The 20,090-nt window shown below is 39.2% G+C and overlaps 1 protein-coding gene across 5 annotated transcripts in view; it reads left to right on the forward strand.

Moving 5' to 3' along the window:
• Positions 1-4,545: 4,545 nt before the first annotated feature.
• Positions 4,546-20,090, forward strand: part of RNF180 (ring finger protein 180) — a 247,587-nt gene continuing 232,042 nt past the window's right edge. For 2 of the 5 annotated variants that reach the window (XM_063086191.1, XM_063086196.1), the window contains exons 1-4: positions 4,546-4,795; positions 14,906-15,087; positions 17,688-17,716; positions 19,305-19,368. In XM_063086191.1, the coding sequence (XP_062942261.1) occupies positions 15,082-15,087; positions 17,688-17,716; positions 19,305-19,368 (99 nt within the window). In that variant the 5' untranslated portion in view covers positions 4,546-4,795; positions 14,906-15,081. The remainder of the gene's footprint in view (positions 4,796-14,905; positions 15,088-17,687; positions 17,717-19,304; positions 19,369-20,090) is intronic. The other 3 variants (XM_063086192.1, XM_063086195.1, XM_063086193.1) reach the window with 3 other exon arrangements.

Raw genomic sequence — 20,090 nt, forward strand, 5'->3', positions numbered from 1 at the left:
AGCTGGCTGGTTGGCGATTTGAACCCTTGACTTTGGTGTTATAACACCATGCTCTAACCAGCTGAACTAACTGGCCAGCCCTTTTTGGGGGGGTAGGAAGCGGGGAAGCCAATCTTGCTACTGACTAATTCTACCTAGAACAGAACTCAACACAGAGAAAAATAGGGCCAAAAGATGAAAATACAAGGGTACTTCAAAAAGTTCTTGGGAAAATAGAATTAAAAGATAATACAAATCTTTCCATGAACTTTTTTGAAGACCTTCATATATTGCTGATGGCATCATTTGAGCATTTAGATCCAAACATGCTTGAAATTACTGTAGACTTATTTATATAAACTAATGAATATTTATTTTCCTTGGGCCAACTTGAGTTGGGTTTCCGACATTTCATTGAAGTGAGTCCTAACTAACGCACTACTCTACAGAAACTTTTTTCTTAAATGTTGTCCTTAATACTAACAATAACAACAGATATTTTTTGAGTACTTACTATAGGCCAGATATCATTCTAAAGCACTTTACTTGAAAAAAATCATTAAAACCTCACTATAACTCTATAATGTTAATATAATTATCACCTATTTATAGATGAAGAAACTATAGAATTTATAGATGAAGAAACTATATAGAGGCACAGAGATTTAGAAATCTGTCCTAAGGTTACACACTTGTAAGTGGTAGAGTTGGGATTCAAGACAGGGCACCATGGCCCCAAAGTTCCACACTTCTGCTATTCACTGCTGCCTCTGAGTCAGCAAATCCAGTCTTAGCCTCTTTGCCACTTCTACACTATCCACTTGTCCTTTGAACTCTCATAAAAAGCCTTTGCTTTCCAATCCTTCTAATAGGAACTTCTTTAGCTTTTCTTCTGCTCTGCCTCCTAAATCTAGAATTTTCCTAAGGATTCAGTGTTCTTCCCTTGGTGATCTCACAACTTCAAATATCATCTCTGTGCAATGATATCATTAACTCGAGCTTTTTAGTTTGAACTGCCTGCTGCCTCCATATCACCTAAAAGTCTTGCTGAAGCCTCAAATGGCATAAATTATGGCAAAAAAATGTTGAGGTTGTAGGAAAAAGTTACATTTTATATTAATTAATTCAGGCTTGGCTGGATATCATAACTAACGCCAGAGGTTATAAAACTCAACCATCAGGTAACACAGATTATCAACACAGGTGCTCTGGGATTCAGCTAGACTTTAAATATGGTGAGATGAGAGATGTTATATCAATTACCAAGCAGTTACATCTGTCCTTATTTTCTATCTTATAATCATAAAGTTGAGGTTTTGTCTTTTTACTAAAAAGTAAAAGATCTTCCCTAACATATTGAAAATAATACTCTTCATTTATAACTTTGAGATTATGAATATTTGTTAAGATGTTCATTGAAGAAAACTGTTTCTTCACTTCCAGTTATAAATTTACAGGTTGTTTTTAGTTCACCAGACTTGTACAAATGAACTCTTCTCTGGAGCTATGGCTCTCAAACTTATCATTAATTGAAGTCACCTGAGGTTTCACACCAAGCCATTCTGATGCAATTATACCAGAGTGACAACAGGGTGTTAGTAGTTTCACAAGCACTCCAAGTGATTCTAATGTGCTTCCAAGGCTGAGAACCATTGCTCAGAGGGTACACTTTTTAGGATTCCTAGATAAATATGGAACACCTAGTTTAATCTCTAACAACCATTTTTAGTGTAAGTATTTTTATACTAAAAATGTTGTAAAGCTAGGGCTAGGGCTCACAGACCCAGTTGTACAGATGGGGTCACAAACCCTCCACATGCAGGTCTATGAGCTAGTAATAGGAAAAGGTCATGGGAGCTGTGGGTGAAAAGTTAATAGGCTTTACTCAGAGATAGGAGCAGCCGCCCTCGCCCTCGTGGCTTCCCACAGAGTCCCAAGAAGCCCCTGTATCAGAGCTGTTAGTCCTTTATACCTAAGTATAACCCAAAACATCTGGGTGCACATGCACAATTACATCAGACAATAACAAGGAACACCTGGGTGCACGTGCACATCTACATCAGATGCTCAGCAAGATTCTGAACATCTGAGGGGCCCTGACCATTTTTTCTATATTTTCCCAACAAATGTATTCACTGTTTATCAATAATTTGATTTTAAATTTGCATCCTCTGATTTTACTTGCCAAGCTTATCAACCCTATCAGTTCTTTGATTTTACTCTGTGGCTTCACAGCAAGTAGTAGGTTAAATTACATTCCTTCATTAGAAAGTATTAAGACTTTTTTGTCTTGTCTTTCTTTTTTCAGGCCTTTTTGTAATAAACCTTGCTTCTCTCAGTGTTGATTTCTTTAAAAAGAAAGCACTGCAAATTCAGCCCCATAGCCAAATTTTTCTAGATGCTGCCCACAATTTCCCACGTGTTTTCCATGTGGTTCACTCCAGCAATGGAAAGTCAGGTCCCTCTCAGTCTTCAAATCTCTCTGACATCTGCTGTCTCATCTTTCTGATTCCAGCTGGAAAAAAAATTTCTGCTTTTAAAAAATTTTTTAAATTTTATTTATTTATTTTTTAAAAGATGACCGTAAGGGGATCTTAACCCTTGACTTGGTGTTGTCAGCACCATGCTCACCCAGTGAGCTAACCGGCCATCCCTATATGGGATCCGAACCTGTGGCCTTGGTGTTGTCAGCACCGCACTCTCCCGAGTGAGCCATGGCCCAGCCCCCCAAAATTTTCTGCTTTTAAATGCTTGTGTGATTAGATTGGGTGTACTTGAGTAATCCAAGATAATCTCCCTATTTTTGTCTGTAACCTTAGTAACATCCATAAGGTCCCTTTTGCTAGATAATGTAACATATTCACAGGTTCCAGGGATTAGGACATGGATATTTAGGGTGGTGGGCATTCTGCCTACCACAGTTGTCTTAGATAATCGTTCACCTCTTTTGTTCTATTTGACCCCTTTTCTTGCCCCTTAATTATAGCTGAATACATCCTTTAATTGCTTCCTGAGAAAGGATGCCTAAGAAAAATATTTAAAACTGTGCATATTTGAAATGTCTTTTTTTAACCTCTACTTTATCAATTTCAAGATTGGAAATAATTTCTCTCAAGTTATCTTTCATTTATGTTTCTGTTGAGAAGTCCAATGCCATTCTTACTTCTGAATCCTCATAAATGATCTATTTTGTCCTCCCTAAAAGTTACTAAGATCTCTCTGACCCACGCTCTTTGAAATTTCACAATAGTACACTTTGGTATAGATAATTTTTATCCACTGATCTGAGATCTTGTTCGCTATTGTCCTTCAGTTCTGAGAACTGCTGTCCTGGTTTTTTCAGATAATTCTTTCCTTTATTTACTCTCTTAGATATTCGACCTGTTCTTGCCTAATTGCTCTGACTAGAACCTCCAGTTGATAGAAGCGTCAAGAATTGACATTCTTGTCTTATCCCTGATCTTAAGTGAAAAATATTTATTCTTTCACGATTAAGTATGATATTAACTATGGATTTTTCATAGATGAACTTTTATTAGGTTGAGGAAGTTCCCTTCTATTCCTAGTTTGTGTTTTCATCACAAAGGGTGTTGGATTTTGTCAAATGCTTTTTCTTTATTGAAATAATCATGTGGTTTTTGTCCTTTATTAAAATGGTGTGTTATCCTGATTAATTTTGTATGTAAGCACCAACCATATATTCTTGAGATAAATCTCACTTGGTCATGGTGTAATAATCCTTTTTCTATGTTGCTGGATTTGGTTTGCTAGTATTTTGTTGAGGATTTTTACATTAATATAAGGTATACTGCTCTGTAGTTTTCTTGTGATGTCTTTGATTTTGTTACCCACTTCATTGGATTTTCAGGTGGGAAGTCACTGCATAGAGCTCTAGTCTTGGGATAAGGCAAATGAAAATTTCTATATCTAGCAAAGAAAGCTACACAATATTTTGAGGTTTCTTCCTAACTTCCTTTCTCTTCCTCAAGCCAAACCTGCTTTTCATATTCCAAGTCTTACTTATACTCTTTTGATCATCTCTTTTCATTGCTCTGTCCAGAGTGTAGGACGCGCTGGCAAGTCAACATTTACTGGAAGTGGCCCCCTCACTCCCTGAATAAGCACTTTTGATTCACCTCTAATCATTAAGTCACCTCCCAATTGAAATTTGTCAAGAGTAGTCAAGCACAGTTTAGTAGCTAATCCTGGTTGCGCATAGGTGGAGCCTTAGGCACAGAAAGGTAAGTAACGAAGACAGTGATATCAGAAGGGCAAACTAAACCCAGGCAGTGGTGCCGCCTTTGTAAGATCTCAGGAATGGAGGTGGGTGGCTGGGACGCCTACCGATTTTAGCAGGGATCAGACCGGGCAGGTGAACTCGGACCTCCGAACTGTAGCAGGGGCCTGGTGAGGACAAGGGACACAGCTCCCACAACTTCTGTTGCTCCGGTAAGGGGAGAACAAGATAGAAAACTTTCCCACGGTTCCGCCCGGCCCGCCAGTCTGCTCCGGCTCAGGGCCCGGCGCCGCCCACGCGGGGCTCGAGTGCGAACCCGCAGCGGTGGGGTCAGCAGGGCCGGCGGCGGTGGCGGCGAGCTACCGGGCGCCGAGTCCAAGGCCTGGGGTCGGGCTGCCGGCGCAGCTCGAGCGTTTTCCGCGGGGTTTGGCTCCTGTCGCTTCCCGTCTCGTCGAACCGGCATCGCCGCCCCTGGAGCCACCGCGGCAGCCGCCGCCGCGAGTCGTCAGAGCCGGGCCGCCGGAGGACCGGCGCGCCAGGAGAGGGCGCGGAGCGGGCGGCTCCCGGGCGCGGACGCAGGTAAGGCCGGCGGCTCGGAGCCCGGCGCGGCGCGGCACGGCGGTGGCGGCGCCTTCCCCGGGGCGCTCGGCCTCAGCCCGGCCCTGCCCGGCTGCGTCGGCTCAGGCCGCCACGCTGGCCCAAGGGAGGACGCGCCGCCGAGGGGCTGGGCTGGAGCTGGCGGGGCCGCCTCCCGCCCCGGCCTCGGGAGACGCGGCGGCGGTTTAACTTGGGCACCGGGGGCTCTGTGAGGTGGCCTCAGGGCGCGCCCCGCCTAGGGTGTGGAATTACGCCGGCTCTGGAAACCCGAGCCCTGGCGGCGCGGGGGGGGGGGGGGGGGGGGGGGTGTTGGGCCCCTTACTAAACGCGTTCCCAGGTGAGGAACTGCGACCTGTTTCACCTCCGAGCGTGTGGGAGAGTCGGCGCACACCCCCTTCCAGGGCCGGTTCCCTCTGCCCAGATCCACTTTCTTTTGTCTGGTCCATTTCAGTATCAGCGTTTCAGCTGCTTTTGTTGCAGCCTTGGGTCCGGAGTGTACAGACTTTCTGCTAGCAGAGGTCATAAGTAAGCTCTGAAATACACCGTTGCGGAGGTGGCGAGAGGGTCCTTTGGTGGGAAATTATTATTAGTGCCATAATTAGTACTAACATGTATACATTACCGCGTTCTTTTTGAAATGGTGCCTAATATTTCTGTAGCATCTAATAGCCTTACGTGCACCCGCCAGAACGTTCATTAGTGAACTTCAAAGGAGCATTATGTGGTCAGGTTACTATTAACCCCATTTTACAGACCAGACAGCTGAGGCACCCAGGAAAGAAAGTGATTATATCAAAACTAAGCAGTCAGCCCTTGTGCAAGCTGTGATTAGAACTTCTCTGAAGAAGAGTTATCCTGGCCCGGTCAGTCTCAGCTTCAAACAAAATTTAGCGCTCAAAGAATGCCTGTCTGATACTCATTCTATTTTTATGTACTCATTAATTCTTCCTTAAATCTTAAATCCTTTCAACTCTTGGAATAGTTCCCCCCAAAAGCGATACTTAAAAGATCAGAATCTTTTCAGTCATTGAAATAGGATTACCAGAGTCGAAGTGGGGTGTATGTCTTTTGTTTTCCATCTGTCAAATCTTTCATTTTCTGTATAAATATAGTGCCACTGGTAGCCCAAGATCATAGCAGAGACCCGAAATGTTTATTTAATACATAAGTAGAATGGAGGAAGCGAGCTACTAAGTATCCTTGAATATTGAACAGCAAGTTTTCTTTTCTCATAGAGAATTAAAAATTTAGGAGAATAGTCGTTTTAATGATTTCAATGAAAATTAAGTTGTAATAGTATGCATATTATGTTGTGCTTTTTTCCTCTCTCCAGGGTCATCAACAATTTACCAATTTCCGTAGGGTTTGCCCTTAAATGGTTTTCCCAATTGGATCTTTTATTGCTCCGTTTTTCTTCCTCTTTTTAATTTTTATATACTTGGTTTTTCAAAGTGAAGATTTTTGGGCTGACCCCGTGGCTCACTCGGGAGAGTGCGGTGCTGGCTCCGCCGCTGGTTCGGATCCTATATAGGGATGGCGGGTGCGCTCACTGGCTGAGCGCGGTGCGGACGACACCAAGCCAAGGGTTGCGATCCCCTTACCGGTCACAGAAAAAAAAAAAAAAAAAAAAAAAAAGTGAAGATTTTTTTTTTTTACTCTAATATTCAAAGAAGAGTTGAAAAAAAACCAACAGCTTTCTTTCTTGGTAAAATAGACTTAACCAGGACTTTTATGAGTGTGTCTGAGGACAGGCACCAGCCTCTTTAATGAGTAACTCATACATCAAGCAGGAATTCTTCCAGGCAAGTATGCTATGAATTAATAATCATTTTTAATAGATCTCTGTAATATTTTATGACACAGCTACCTGAATATTAATACTTTTTACTCACATAATGTGTTTTTGTCAAGGAGCATTATAGCTAAAAAATTTTACTTAAGTTTTGCTAACTACTAGCACATAATTTAAGGGATAGTGTACCTAATCTTAATTGTTGCCTCATGGAATAAACACAATTCTCTTTCCCTTATACCACATCCACTCAGTCGTCTGAAAAAAGAATCTGTCTTCTCCTTCATAGGAATATTTTGAGACTTAATAAAGTAATGTCTGGAAAATAGTTTGAAGACTATGGAAGAAAACTGCCTTGTGACTTTGAAGTGTTACTATAGAGTCATGAAACACTTTCCCTAAACATTCATGCTTTTAAAGAGCATGTGATCATTCCAAGTAGTCACCTTAGGAGGCTAAAAACTTATTCCAGTAGTGCTGCTGCTATTCATAACTATTTTGAATCTTTTGAAATTTTGAGTCAATTTTTTTGAGTAACATAAAATATGTATATATATGTATATCAAGGCAGCTGGCCAGTATGGGAATCTGAACCTTTGACCTTGGTGTTATAGCACTGCACTCTAACCAACTGAGCTAAAAAGAAAAAAAAAAAAAATTTATGATCATTTTTATAAACACTTGTTTTTGTTTGTATTTTTTAAATAAAAAACTGTGTAACTCAGCTTGAGCACCTATTTTATTTGCTAAACTTGGCAGAATGATTTCTGCAGGGTTGCAAAAATTAGTTCTACCTTCAAGATTTTACCATTATTATGGATATTTAAAGGATTATCGTGATGGCTATGAAGCCAATTTCAAAAAGATAATTTAAAAATAGTTTTAAATAATGGCAAAATTGTTAGAATAAGCTTGCAACGTTCCCTGAGGGCTACTGTGAAGGGGGCAATGTTTACTGGTATGCCGAAGTTCAACATATATGTGTACATTTGCATGTTGTCAAGCACTTTGAAACTAATAATTTGTATTGTAACCCATGAGTTACCTCTTCATCATGTTACTGAAACCCCAAAGGTCCTTTTGCTCGCCACTCAGTAGCCAATAATTGAGAGACACGTGTAGGTGTAAGGAAAGGTGGCCTTTAATCAGGAAGTAGGCAGATGGGGGAAATGGTGGACTCATGTCTCAAAGACCATCTCCACTTTTCCCAAACTTGCCAAAGGGTTTTATGGGAACAGGTGGTGTGGGAGCTGATTCATGATTACCTAAGGAGGGACGTGCAGGCATAATCATAAAATTGCAGATAAACGTCAAAGAACTTCTCAGGTGATAGCTGATTCATGGTGCCCATCCTCCATGAAGTCAAGTCATGGGTTCAGTTCCTGTTAACCTCCAAAAAGATCTAGTTAATAAGCTAGTAAATAATGGTTATCTGAGTTAATAGTTTCTTCTATGATTATTCTGTGTACAATGTGAGCAAAAGTCATTATGTTCTAACAATCATGTGAACGAGAATCATTGTATTCTAATGTCCCGCTGCAAGCTATGTGGTTCAGGTTACAAGAGTAAAAAAAAAAAAAACTTTTTAATTTAGAAGTTTAACAAAATGGAGTCACTTCTGTTCAGCTTGTTACAATCACATTGATTTTCTTGAGAATATTTTACGTATGTGCTGAGTAGACTACATTAAGTAGATCACACATCATACTGGAGCAATATTAGTATATGTAGAGCTAGGGCTGGATCTGGAGCTCACAGACCCCTCAAGCCTGTTGTCCAGACTGGGTCACAAACCCTTCACACTCAGGTCTACGAGTTAGGTAACTGGAAGAAAGGTCCTTGGAGCCTTGGTTGAAGAAAGAGTAGTCTTTCTCTCTGCACACACACAGATGTGAGCTGGATAGTCCGAAGAGAAACTCGAAACTCAGCTGCTACGGGCAAAGTCCAAAGAAAAACTGAGCAGCTGCCAGCAAAGTAAACATGCTCTATTTTTAGATGCAAGCTCTCTGCTGACCAGCATTTTAGGGCCACTGCTCCACACAACTCTCAAGAACACGAGAATAGCAACAAAACTAAAAAGATACATTGGCACGCATGTGCACTAACTCCATCCACACACACACAATTTGTTTACAAAGAATGTGCTGCACCACACCCAACCAGATCTGAGGTGAGGGGACCTGATTAAACTATTCTATTATCCCAACAGTATATTTCATAAAGAAGTTTGAACTTCACATAGATGCAAGTGTAAGTCTTTGCAGTAATTTAGAATCATAACATTTGGCTCCACATTATGTATTTTGAGTGCAGTATGGCTGAGGAAAAAATAGCCTTATCAAAATATAAAATTGCTGTTTTCAATATTATTAGCAAAATATAAAATTACTGTTTTCAAAATTATTAGCAAGTGGTGTGTATGCCACTTTCTTGACTACACTGCTGTCAAAAGACAAAATTTCAACAAATTTAATTTAAAAATCTAATTGCCTGTTATTAGTGATTCTAGAATCAGGCAGCATCTCATTCTATAAAACAGAATGAGTGCTCTGCTAGGCATGGCATAACAATTGTTTGTGTAAGGTGGAAACGAAGCAGCAGAATAATAATGAAAAAGTGGACTGGTTAACATCAGGTTACTTTTCTTGTAAGGGCTAAAGCAGAGGTGATTTCCTTATTATGCTGGCTCATGTTGACTGGAGACCCTTTGAATTGGTTGCTGTGAATCTCCTGTTTCTAGGAAAAACTGGTCTGTTTGGGGTTTTACCTGCCTTGTGAAAGTTTCATTTGATTATATAGCACGTAGTGTGAGTGTCTTCATTTTGTTTTGTCTGTTGTGGCCTTGTAAAGGAGCTTAGTCTAAAACAGTGACCTCCTGCTATGGATTGAATTTCCACCCAAACTCACAGAAGCTTAATCCCCACTATAACTGTTGAGAGTGGGAAATTGTGTTATAATAATTGAAAGGTGAGGTCTTGAAGAGGTGATTAAATTGTGAGGAACATGCCATAGTGAATGGATTAATCCATTTGATGGTTTAGTGGTGGTCATAGGTGTGGTTCTGATAGCTTTAAAAGGAGAGCACATGAAAGCTCACTTTCTTTGCTTCTGCCATTTCACCATGTGATACCCTGCCTTGCTGTAGACTCACCACCAAAGAAGGCCCTCACCAGACGTGTTCCCTGGACTTTGGACTTCTCAACCTCCAAAACTGTAGGCAATAAATATTGTTTCTTTACATATTACCCAGTTTGAGGTATTTCTGTTATAAGCAACAGAAACAGACTAATACAGAAAACTGGTACCAGAGAAGGGGGTGTGGCTTATAACAAATACTCGAAAATATAGAAGTGGCTTTGGAACCGCATATTGGGCAGAGGCTAGAAGAATTTGGAGAAAAAGACTAGAAAAAACCTAGAGGAAAGTTTAGAACATCTAAGAAGCTGACTAAATGGTGATTACCAGAATGCTGATAGAATATGGACAGGAAAGTCCATTCTGAGGAGATTTCAGGTAGAAATAAGAAGTTTATTGGAAACTGGGGCAAAGATCACCATTGCTACGGACTTACAAGGAACTTGGCTGCATTCTGTCCAAGCCCCAAACCTATATGGAATATGGAACTTAAAGGTGCTGAACCAGGGTATTTGGTGAAAGAAATTTGTAAGCAGCAAAGCATTCAGGAAGCTGCATGGGTACTTGCAACAGCCTAGGCTGAGTTATGGCAGAAAAGACATGACATAAGGCCAGAATTTATAATTCAAAAGAAAGCAGAAGACAGAAAATTGGAAAGCTTTCAATCTGGCGACATAAAGAATAAAATGGTGTCTTTGGAAGAAGAAAACAATATTATAGCCCAGCAACTGTTAGCTTAGGAGACTAGTACAGAAGAAAGGGATTATTAAGAAAATGGAAAAAAGGCTTTGAAGGCATTTCAGAGATTTTTGAGACATCACCTCCCATCACAGGCCTAGAGGGCCCGGGAAGACAGAATGGTTTTGGGGAACAGGCCCAAGGCACCCTGCACAGGCTCGCCACCCAGGGCTACCTCAGGAAGCTGTTTCCAGCCCCAGCACCCTGGCTGCTCCAGCTGCCTTGGCTGTCCCGACTGTAGCTAAATTGGCCCCACGTCTAGCTGGACCTTCAGCTTCAGAAGATACAAGCCAAAAGCCTTGGTGGCATCCATGTGGTGTTAAATCTTTAGGCTGGCAGAATGCAAGAGAGGCAGAGGCATGGCAGCCTCCACCCCAATTTCAAAGGATGTGTGGAAAAGCCTGGGGACCCAGGAAGAGACCTGTCACAGGGGTGGAGTCATCACAGATGGCTTTCATTAAAAGCAATGCCAGGCAGAAATGTGGGGTTAGAGTTACAGTAGAGAAACCCCATCAGGGTTATGCCTAGTGGAGCCATGAGAGTGGCTCCATGGAGACCCCAGAATTGTGGAGCCACCAGTGTGCAACCACAGCCTGCGAGAGCTGAAGCATGGCTGGAGACCAGGAAAGCCATAGGAGTGGAGGTGCCCAAGGAGTTGGAGGCCCAATCCCTGCACCAGTTTGCAGAGGATGCCCAACATGGAGTCAAGGTGCATGATTCATCATCTTTCATATTTGATGCCTGCACTGCTGGGTTTCGGATTTGTTAACCCTATCTTTTGGCCTATTTCTCCATCTCTGAATGAGAATATGTACTCTATGTTTATCCCACTCTTGTATCTTGGAAGTAATAACTTCTTTTGATTTCACAGATGGGACTTCAGACTTTTGAGCTGGGGCAAATTAAGACTTTGGGGCTATAGGAATGAAATCAATGTATTTGCATGTGAAAAGGACATGAGTTTTGGAGTCCAGGGGCAGAATTCTGTGGATTGAATGGCCCTTAAACTCACTGAAGCTTAATCCCCACTGTAATTGTTGAGAGTGTGAGATTCTATTCTTATTAAAAGGTGGGGCCCTGAAGAGGTGATTAGATTGTGAGGACCATGCCATACTGAATGGATTAATACATTTCATGGTTTAGTGATGGTCATGGGCATAGTTCTGATGGCTTTAAAAGGAGAGCACATGAGAAGCTCTCTCTCTCTGCTTCTGCCATCTGCCATGTGACACATCTGATTTGCTGTGAAGAGTCAGGACCCACCAGCAAGGCTCTCACCAGGTGGGTTCCCTGGACTTTTGGACTTCCCAGCCTCCAAAACTGTAAGCAATAAATATTGTTCCTTTATAAGTTACCCAGTTTCAAATATTTCTGTTATAAGCAAGAAAAATAGACTAATACACCTCCTATAAATTTTATTTAACACCACTTACCAGAGACATTTCATTTTCTTCACTCATTTCTGGGTTGTTTCAAAATTTTATGACTATTGTATATTTCCTTAGTCTGCACTATTATAACAAAATACCTGAGAATGGGTAATTTGTATGGAAAAGATACTTATTTCTCACAGTTCTTGAGTCTGGGAAGTCCAAGATCAAGGTGCTGAGACTTTCAGTGTCTGGTGAGAGTTCTGTTCTTTGCTTCCAAAATGGTGCCTGGAATGCTGTGTTCACATGGCAAAAGGTGGAACTAGCCTAAGCTAGTTTCCTCCAGCCTTTTCATAAGGCACTAATCAATTCATGAGGGTGGAGCCCTTGTGCTTAATCATTTCCCAAAAGACCCCACCTCTTAATACCATCACGATGAAGATTAAGTTTCAGCATGAATTTTGAAGGGGAGACATTTAGACCATAGTATATATTATACATTATAAGTGCCAGAAGACTATGTAGTGATATTAGCAGTTAAGGAGATATTGGCCTGTCTGGTCCTCCAAAACTATCCATTAAGAAGGAGTTTTATGATACACATATGAAGTCGTAATAGTTAGGAGTAGGCGATTTTCTGTGCAGTCTGTTGCTGATAACAAGAAATAATACTGTGGCTGCAAATATACTTCATTCTGCTGTGTACTACGTGCATAATCAGGGCTATATAAAAAGAGGTGCTTATCTTTTGATATTTCAGTAAAAAAGTTCCATTATTTATCAGCCAAATCCATTTTAATTAGAGTAAATGGTAACTTTGAGAGAAATCACAGATTTTGAAATGTAGACTGTTGAAGTGACAGGTAAATTATCAGCAGACAAGCAGAAGTTTTCCCCTAGAATGGCCCTTTCTAAGATAAACAATTGTGGTGATAAACGTCTTTTCCCTGTTATACGTATAATTTGCCTGCTGGATAATGTCCCATGCCCTTCTCATCTCATCCATGAATTGTACTCCCTCTCTGACCCTCACCCCAGTCTCTGACCATACTTTATCTTTAATTGACACCTTTGGACAGAAGGTAGGTGGAGGTAAAGAGAGACTCAGGAGAGGGAAGAGGATATGTTTTTCATATATAACGAAAATTTTTTTTCTTAATCTGGAAATTTAATAATTCATTTTTAAAGATATGTCAATTTTAGGGCCGGCCTGTGGCTCACTTGGGTGAGTGTGGTGCTGATAACACCAAGGCCATGAGTTCAGATCCCTATATAGGGATGGCCAGTTAGCTCATTTGGGAGAGTGTGGTGCTGACAACACCAAGTCAAGGGTTAAGATCCCCTTACCGGTCACCTTTTTAAAAATAAATAAATAAATAATTTTGCCTCATCAAAACAGCCTCGTAAAAATGCCCAAATCAAAATATCTTTTGTTAGCTTAGTATACAATAAAGTATTCAAAAAGAATATTATTAACCAAAACAAGTACCCTTGGTGTAGTAAGCATTAATCTCTTAATTAACAAGGTGTTTTCTTGCTTTCTTAGATTTTAGAAAATTTTTGAGAAACGGCTTGAATGATTGAGTGTCTTACAAAAGCTAGCTGAGGAAATAGAACTGTTGTGTTTTTGTTTATCTTGATGAATTCCTCTAGAGCAAGCAGAAATATTAGAGAGTGTTCTATTAGTACTAGAACTGTCCTCATATACCATAGTCTCTTTTCCTGATTATCTCACTGATGGTTTGATAGCTGGACAACCTTAAACATTAGTACAGATTTTAAAAGCACCTTTAAGACATCTTTCAAAAAATTGGTGAGATAAACATGAGGTTTATTCTGAATAAGAATTGCCTAGCTTATTCAGAAATCTGTTGAAAAGATTTATGCAAGGAGCCAAAATTGACCTGTGGACATCAATTTAGGACAGCATGGAATGAGTAGAATAGATATGTGGGCCAGTGATATAATAGGTAAATTAGGTACTGTCTACTCAAAGTTTATTTAATAGAAATAAAATTAAAACTACGGCATATCTTTCTGCTTGAAATTTTGATTTTAGGGTAGAATCTTTTCTTTTCCAGACCATTTATCTTCTGGACAATATATAAATTGTATAACAAATATTTGTCTAGTTGCACCCATCTGACTTAGAACTAGTAAGAAATAAATCTCTCTCAGCTCTAGTCAAGCATTGTATAGTATGCATTTCTGACCAAACAACTGTACCCTTTCCCAACTTAGTGTTTTGGCTTTTTTATTTTCTTTGCTTGAGATGTCCATTCCTCTCCACTCTACCTGGCTAGTTATATCTGAATCCTGTCTTTGGAGGCTCAGCTGGAATACCACTTTCTCTACACAGTCTTTATCTACTCCCTAGTTCTTATTTCTTGTTCTTAGCTTATCTAATAGTTCTATTTGCTATTTACTTTCAGTTTCTTGGTTATTTCATTTATGTTGGCCTTGAACTTGTTTTCCACCTAGACTTTTTTCCTCAAAGGCACAAATTATGACATGTACATATGTGTATGTTTGTATGTATGTGTGTACACACACACACAAGGGTACTTCAAAAAGTTCATGGAAACTGGAATTAAAAGATAATATGAATATTTCCATGAACTTTTTGAAGACCCCTCAGATATCTTTTTTCCTGAATCATACTCAGTACTTAGAACAGTGAATAATAGTTGGATATATCAACTTATAATATTAGATCTACAAAAGAATTTTATTACTCAGATAGTGCAGTGGATTGAATGGCCCCTCAAATTCATTGAAGCTTGATCCCCACTATAACTGTTGAGGGTAGGAAGTCCTATCATGATAATTGAAAAGTGGGGCCTTGAAGAGGTGATTAGAACCCTAGTTCATGAGTGTGGTTCTGAGGGCTTTAAAAGGAGAGCATGTGAGAGTATTTCTCTCTCTTTGCTCCACCGTCTGCTATGTGAGACCCTTGCATCACTGTCACCACCAAGAAGACCCTCACCAGATGTGCTCCCTGGACTTTGGAATTCCCAGCCTCTGAAACTGTGAGCAATACATTTTGTTTTCTTACAGATCACCCAGTTCCAGGTATTTCTGTTATTCAACAGAAATGGACTAATGCAGAAAATCGGTACCAGAGAAGTGGGGTGTTGCTTGTAACAAATACTTGAAAATGTGGAAGTGACTTTGGAACTGGGTGTTGAGGAGAGGCTGGAAGAATTTGAAGGACCAGGCTAGGAAAAACCTAGATGCAGGTGAGGAAAGTTTGGAACATTTGAGAGACTGGTTAAATGGTGGTGACCAGATGCTTATGGAAATATGGACTATAAAGACTATTTTAGGAGGTCTCAGAAATGAGGAGATTATTAAAAACTGGCACAAAGATCATTCTTATTGTGAACTGGCAAGGAACTTGGCTGCATTCTGTTCATCCCCTAGAGTTTTATGGAATGTGGAACTTTGAAGTTATGAACTAGAATATTTGGTGGAAGAAGCTTCTAAGCAGCAAAGTATTCAGACAGCTGCATGGCTACTTGTAAACAGCCTGTGCTCAGTTATGACAGCAAAAGCATGACATAAAGCTGGAATTTATAATTAAAAGGGAAGCAGAGAATTTAGATTTGGAAAATTTGCAGCCCAGCCATGTGGCTATGTTGTTGCTGTCCAAAAGTCAGCCTCCTGGGAATTAGAGCAAAGTAAAGAAGGTGGAGAATAGGGCCGAGCCCGTGGCGCACTTGGTAGAGTGCTGCGCTGGCAGCGCGGCGACGCTCCCGCCGCGGGTTCGGATCCTATATAGGACTGACCGGTGCACTCACTGGCTGAGTGCCGGTCACGAAAAAACGACCAAAAAAAAAACAAAAAAAAAAAACATAACCTCCAGTAGTTTATATATACATTAAAAAAAAAAAAAGCATTGCCCATGACTTTCGGGCCGGCCCGTGGCTCACTCGGGAGAGTGCGGTGCTAATAACACCAAGGCCCCGGGTTCGGATCCCATATACGGATGGCCGGTTCGCTCACTGGGTGAGCGTGGTGCTGACCACACCAAGTCAAGGGTTAAGATCCCCTTACCGGTCATCTTTTTTAAAAAAAAAAAAGAAGGTGGAGAATAGATCAGGAGAGAGTGAAGAATATCCGGAACTATAGTCATATCAAGAGAGTGTTTCCATTATAGTTATATAAGCTTTTTGGCTCTGTCTTTATTTCCTAAAAGACATCCCTGTTTTTCCTAGTGTGATTCAGTTGTAAGATCCAGGAACACTTTATGATTGGTGCATTTCATATGAAATGTAACCACTATCCATTTTTTTGTGGTATTAGCTAGTTTAGTATTATCAAATTTCTTCTCCATGATTTATTTTTTTTCATATTTTACCTAAATTTGTTGTACAATGCACAGGTAAGATACATAGAACTGTCCACATGGCCATTGACAAAACTGACCCTTGACCATTCCAACCTCATGATTTGTCTGAATCAATCAAGGTTGCTCATTTTTCTCCTTGTGCCATTTACATGGATCAGTGATTTTCAGTCTTGGTGTATGTGGTTCTTAATGCAGACAGTTTGATTCAAGCAGGTTTAGGATGAGTCTTGAGCCTCTGTTTTTTGAAACTTTCAGATATTTCAGATGCACAACATATGAGAACCACTTGCACAGGTAATAATTTTGACCCAACTGTTATGGTGGCAGCCCCTTTCCTCTCAATATAGATAGTATTCTTTAGTAATTAAGGCTTAAATGGAAATATAATGCTACTTTATGTACTCTTCAAAGCAAAATAAATGTTTTGTGTTTTTCACATTGTGAAATGCTTATGATAAAGGATGCAAAATATGTGGTTTCCATATTTCTAATAAAAAATAAAGTTTTAGTTTTCTTAAAATTATAAAATATTTCAAATGTACAATACAGAGAATCGTGACAGGGAAAATCATGTTCCCACCACTTAGCTTTATAAAATATTAACATTTTATTTTCTGATTTTTTTAAAAAGAAAAATGCAGATAAATTTTAGCCCCCTTAGATTCCTTCCTAGACGTTACTATTATCCTAATCTCAGTGTCATCCATGTTGTTATACTTTTGCTACATATGCATGTATCAGTAAACAAAATGTAACATTGTTTCACATGCTTTAAAACTTTTTAAACTGTTACTGTGCTGTATTATTTTTTAGTGTGTATATTTCTGTAGCTTTTTTACTTGCTCAAAATAATTTTGGATTTTTTCTAGATATATGTAGCTTTAGTTTATTAATGTTTATTGTTATATAGTATTCCATTATATGAATGAACAAAAATATATTTATCAAATTTACTGATGCAAAGTGTTGCTAAAATGAACATTCTTGTGTGATACGTTTTCTTATGTACATACAAAGCTAGAAGTAGAACTACAAATCCTGTCTTAACAGATCTTGCCTGATTGCTTTCCAAAATGATTATGCCTAGTTATACCCCTCCCCCCCCATAGTGGTTTATAACATTCTTTTTGTTGATCCATATCATTTTTATACTTGGTATTGTAAGACTTTTTAATTTTTCCCAATACGATGGATGTGAAATGATATCTTATTTTAATTTTAGTTTTCCTAATTTCTAGTGAGGTTGAGAACTTTTCATAAGATTGTTGGCCATTTGGGTTTTCTCTTCTTTTTGTTCATTTTTCTATTAGTTATTTGTCTTTTTAAAAATTTGTGTGGTAGAGTTAATTATAGATATTAACCATTTTATTATATTTACAGATTTATTCTTCTAGTCTGTAGGTTGTCTATTTTCTTATACTGAAGTTGAAATTTTTTATCAATATTTCAATTTATCAATATATTCTACTCTGTTTTCTTTTGGAACAGCACGTGGTCACAACCTTGACCTTTCCAAGGTTTGTAGCTTTCTACCTTACTTTCAAAAATTCTTCCTAGGAAAGATAGGGTATAAATAAATAAATGAAGAAATAAACATGCCACATAGTTTCTTATTGCAATATACATAAAATGATTAATCTTTAAAAATTTATATGAAAGAGTCTCCCAGTTTAAAAATAGGATCTAACTAGCAGCATCCAGTGTAGCCTTATCTCATTTTTCATTAAGTTCCTATGAGTATGTAGGATAAAATGAAAATTCACTACAAAACCAAAAAAAAAAAATCTTCTAAAACACAAAAACTAGGAGGAGGTAACCTTAATTAAGGAGCTTATGGCCCTAGATTGAGAGAAATTTTCCCACATCAGCACCTGCATATCCCACCTTTGCACTGTGATTTGGACTGCCTGTTGAATGGCTAAGAGGCTTCATTCTGCCCCTGTAGACAATTCCCTCATATAGTGCCTCTACTAACCAGCAAATTGAAAAGACATCCTTCTCTCTCTCATATGTGCTCTGTAAGGCAGAACCTGCTGGATTTTCTTTTAATTCCTGTGTTCCCAGCAAATTCCAAGAAGTCATTAGGCAGAGAGGGAGTTTACGGTGGGTGCCATGGAGCACTTGGAGGCCTGCGATACAAAGTACCCTGGTGATAATACTTGGCAGCAATTTAAATTACAATTTTTTTTTTATGGGTCATATAAGTGCCTGTCCCAGGAAAACAGGTAGGCAATAAGAGGTAGTGCAAGATACCCCCTCTGAAAAACAGAGTAGAGAACAGAGAATCAGGTGGTGAAGGCCTGTTAGACATAGGGGAACTGGACAGAGTGCCTTTTTTTTTTTTTTTATTAGTAGCTTCTTTGCTACCTCAGCTCTGTGCAAGTGGGCAGAAAAGGGATCATGGGTAATTTCCTCAACTTGTCTGTTTGGCACCAAGCCTGGGCAAATATTCCTGTGACTGAACATGTATAGGAAGAAATAGAAATAAAGCAACTTAAAATAAAAACTCTGAAATACCGTTTAATAAGGGAAATTTTATTATTGAAACTAATTGTAAAATAACATTAATTTCAATAACTTGATTTATTGTGGTACATAAATACTGTGTTTTATATCAGTAGTGCTCAATCTGTGTTTAAAGTAAAAGCATAAAGTAAAGCCTTGTTGGTTCTGCAAATAGTGAAAATTTTAATTCCTTCATTGCTTTTGTCAGGTTGACATTTTGGGAATCTTTGTAAGATTTTATATGAGAGGAAAAGTGCAACTTCTGCTTTCTTAAATAATGTGATTCTGAAAAAAATTATTTTGAAGAAATTTCACAAAATGAATCAATCTAATTTCATTAGGGGATTTTCACTAATCACCATTAAAAGTTTTATTGTGAAAATGATGTTGCATTTACTGAGAGTCATGAGTAACTATACAGAATGTAGAGAACATTAATGCCTCGAAACATTTAAAGAAGGCAAGCTAAACCCTAAATACTTCAGTAGTCTCTAAGGGCCTCACTGAGTGAGGAAGAAGAAACAACTAGCACAGCTTGGCTGCTTTAATATTACAAGCCAAATCTTCATCTTATTATCTAAAAATATCTCTGAATTTCAGGGAGATCCATGCTGAAGGACTGTATAGAACAGCTGTCTGCAGAGGCATTTGCTGCCAGACGATGGTAAGCTCAAGAGAACAGGGGAATAAATGATAGCAAATTGGGTATGTCTTGATGTATATTTCATATTTCCAAAGAAAGGGGGGGAAAGTACACAAAGGTAAAGCAAAAGTTAAAAGTAAAAAAGTCCACCAATATCCATATGGTTAGATAGTAGTGTGTGCAGAGTTTTGGTGGACTCCTCCAACTTATTGGACCCTGTTTTATTTCTAGAATGGCTAAAGACCACTTCTGATGTCAACCAAAAGCTGACCAAGAGTGTATGTAGATCTTGAAGTTTCACCTTGGAGTTCATTGCTGCTTCTATGCCTTACCTTCTGCTTTTCTTACTGTAGCCAGCTAATATACAGGTTGGGGAGGATAGTCAATGAAGTTTGTTTTCTCCTGTGTTCCAATAAGTGACTTCACAGAGAGCACCTTTCCCCATCCTAACTTAGAACTCTCTCTCTCAGTATTTCAGCCTACCTCAGTCATCTCATCCTTAGAAATCTCCAGACTCTAGAAAATAAGAACATCCTCCTCACAAATTGATGGGAATAATTTGAGAAATTACTTCTTTAGGCCTCAGTTTTCTTATCTATAAAATAAAGTTAATCCCTACCTCATAGGAATATCGTGATGATTAGAGGAGCTAATGTCACTTAATAAGTACTGTACTCAAAAATAGTAGCTAGTTTTTTTAAAAAAATCAACCCCTTGACTTCATGTTTTAATATGTGATTTTA

Source organism: Cynocephalus volans, chromosome 2 (genome assembly GCF_027409185.1).
Source record: "Cynocephalus volans isolate mCynVol1 chromosome 2, mCynVol1.pri, whole genome shotgun sequence".
NCBI lineage: Eukaryota > Metazoa > Chordata > Mammalia > Dermoptera > Cynocephalidae > Cynocephalus > Cynocephalus volans.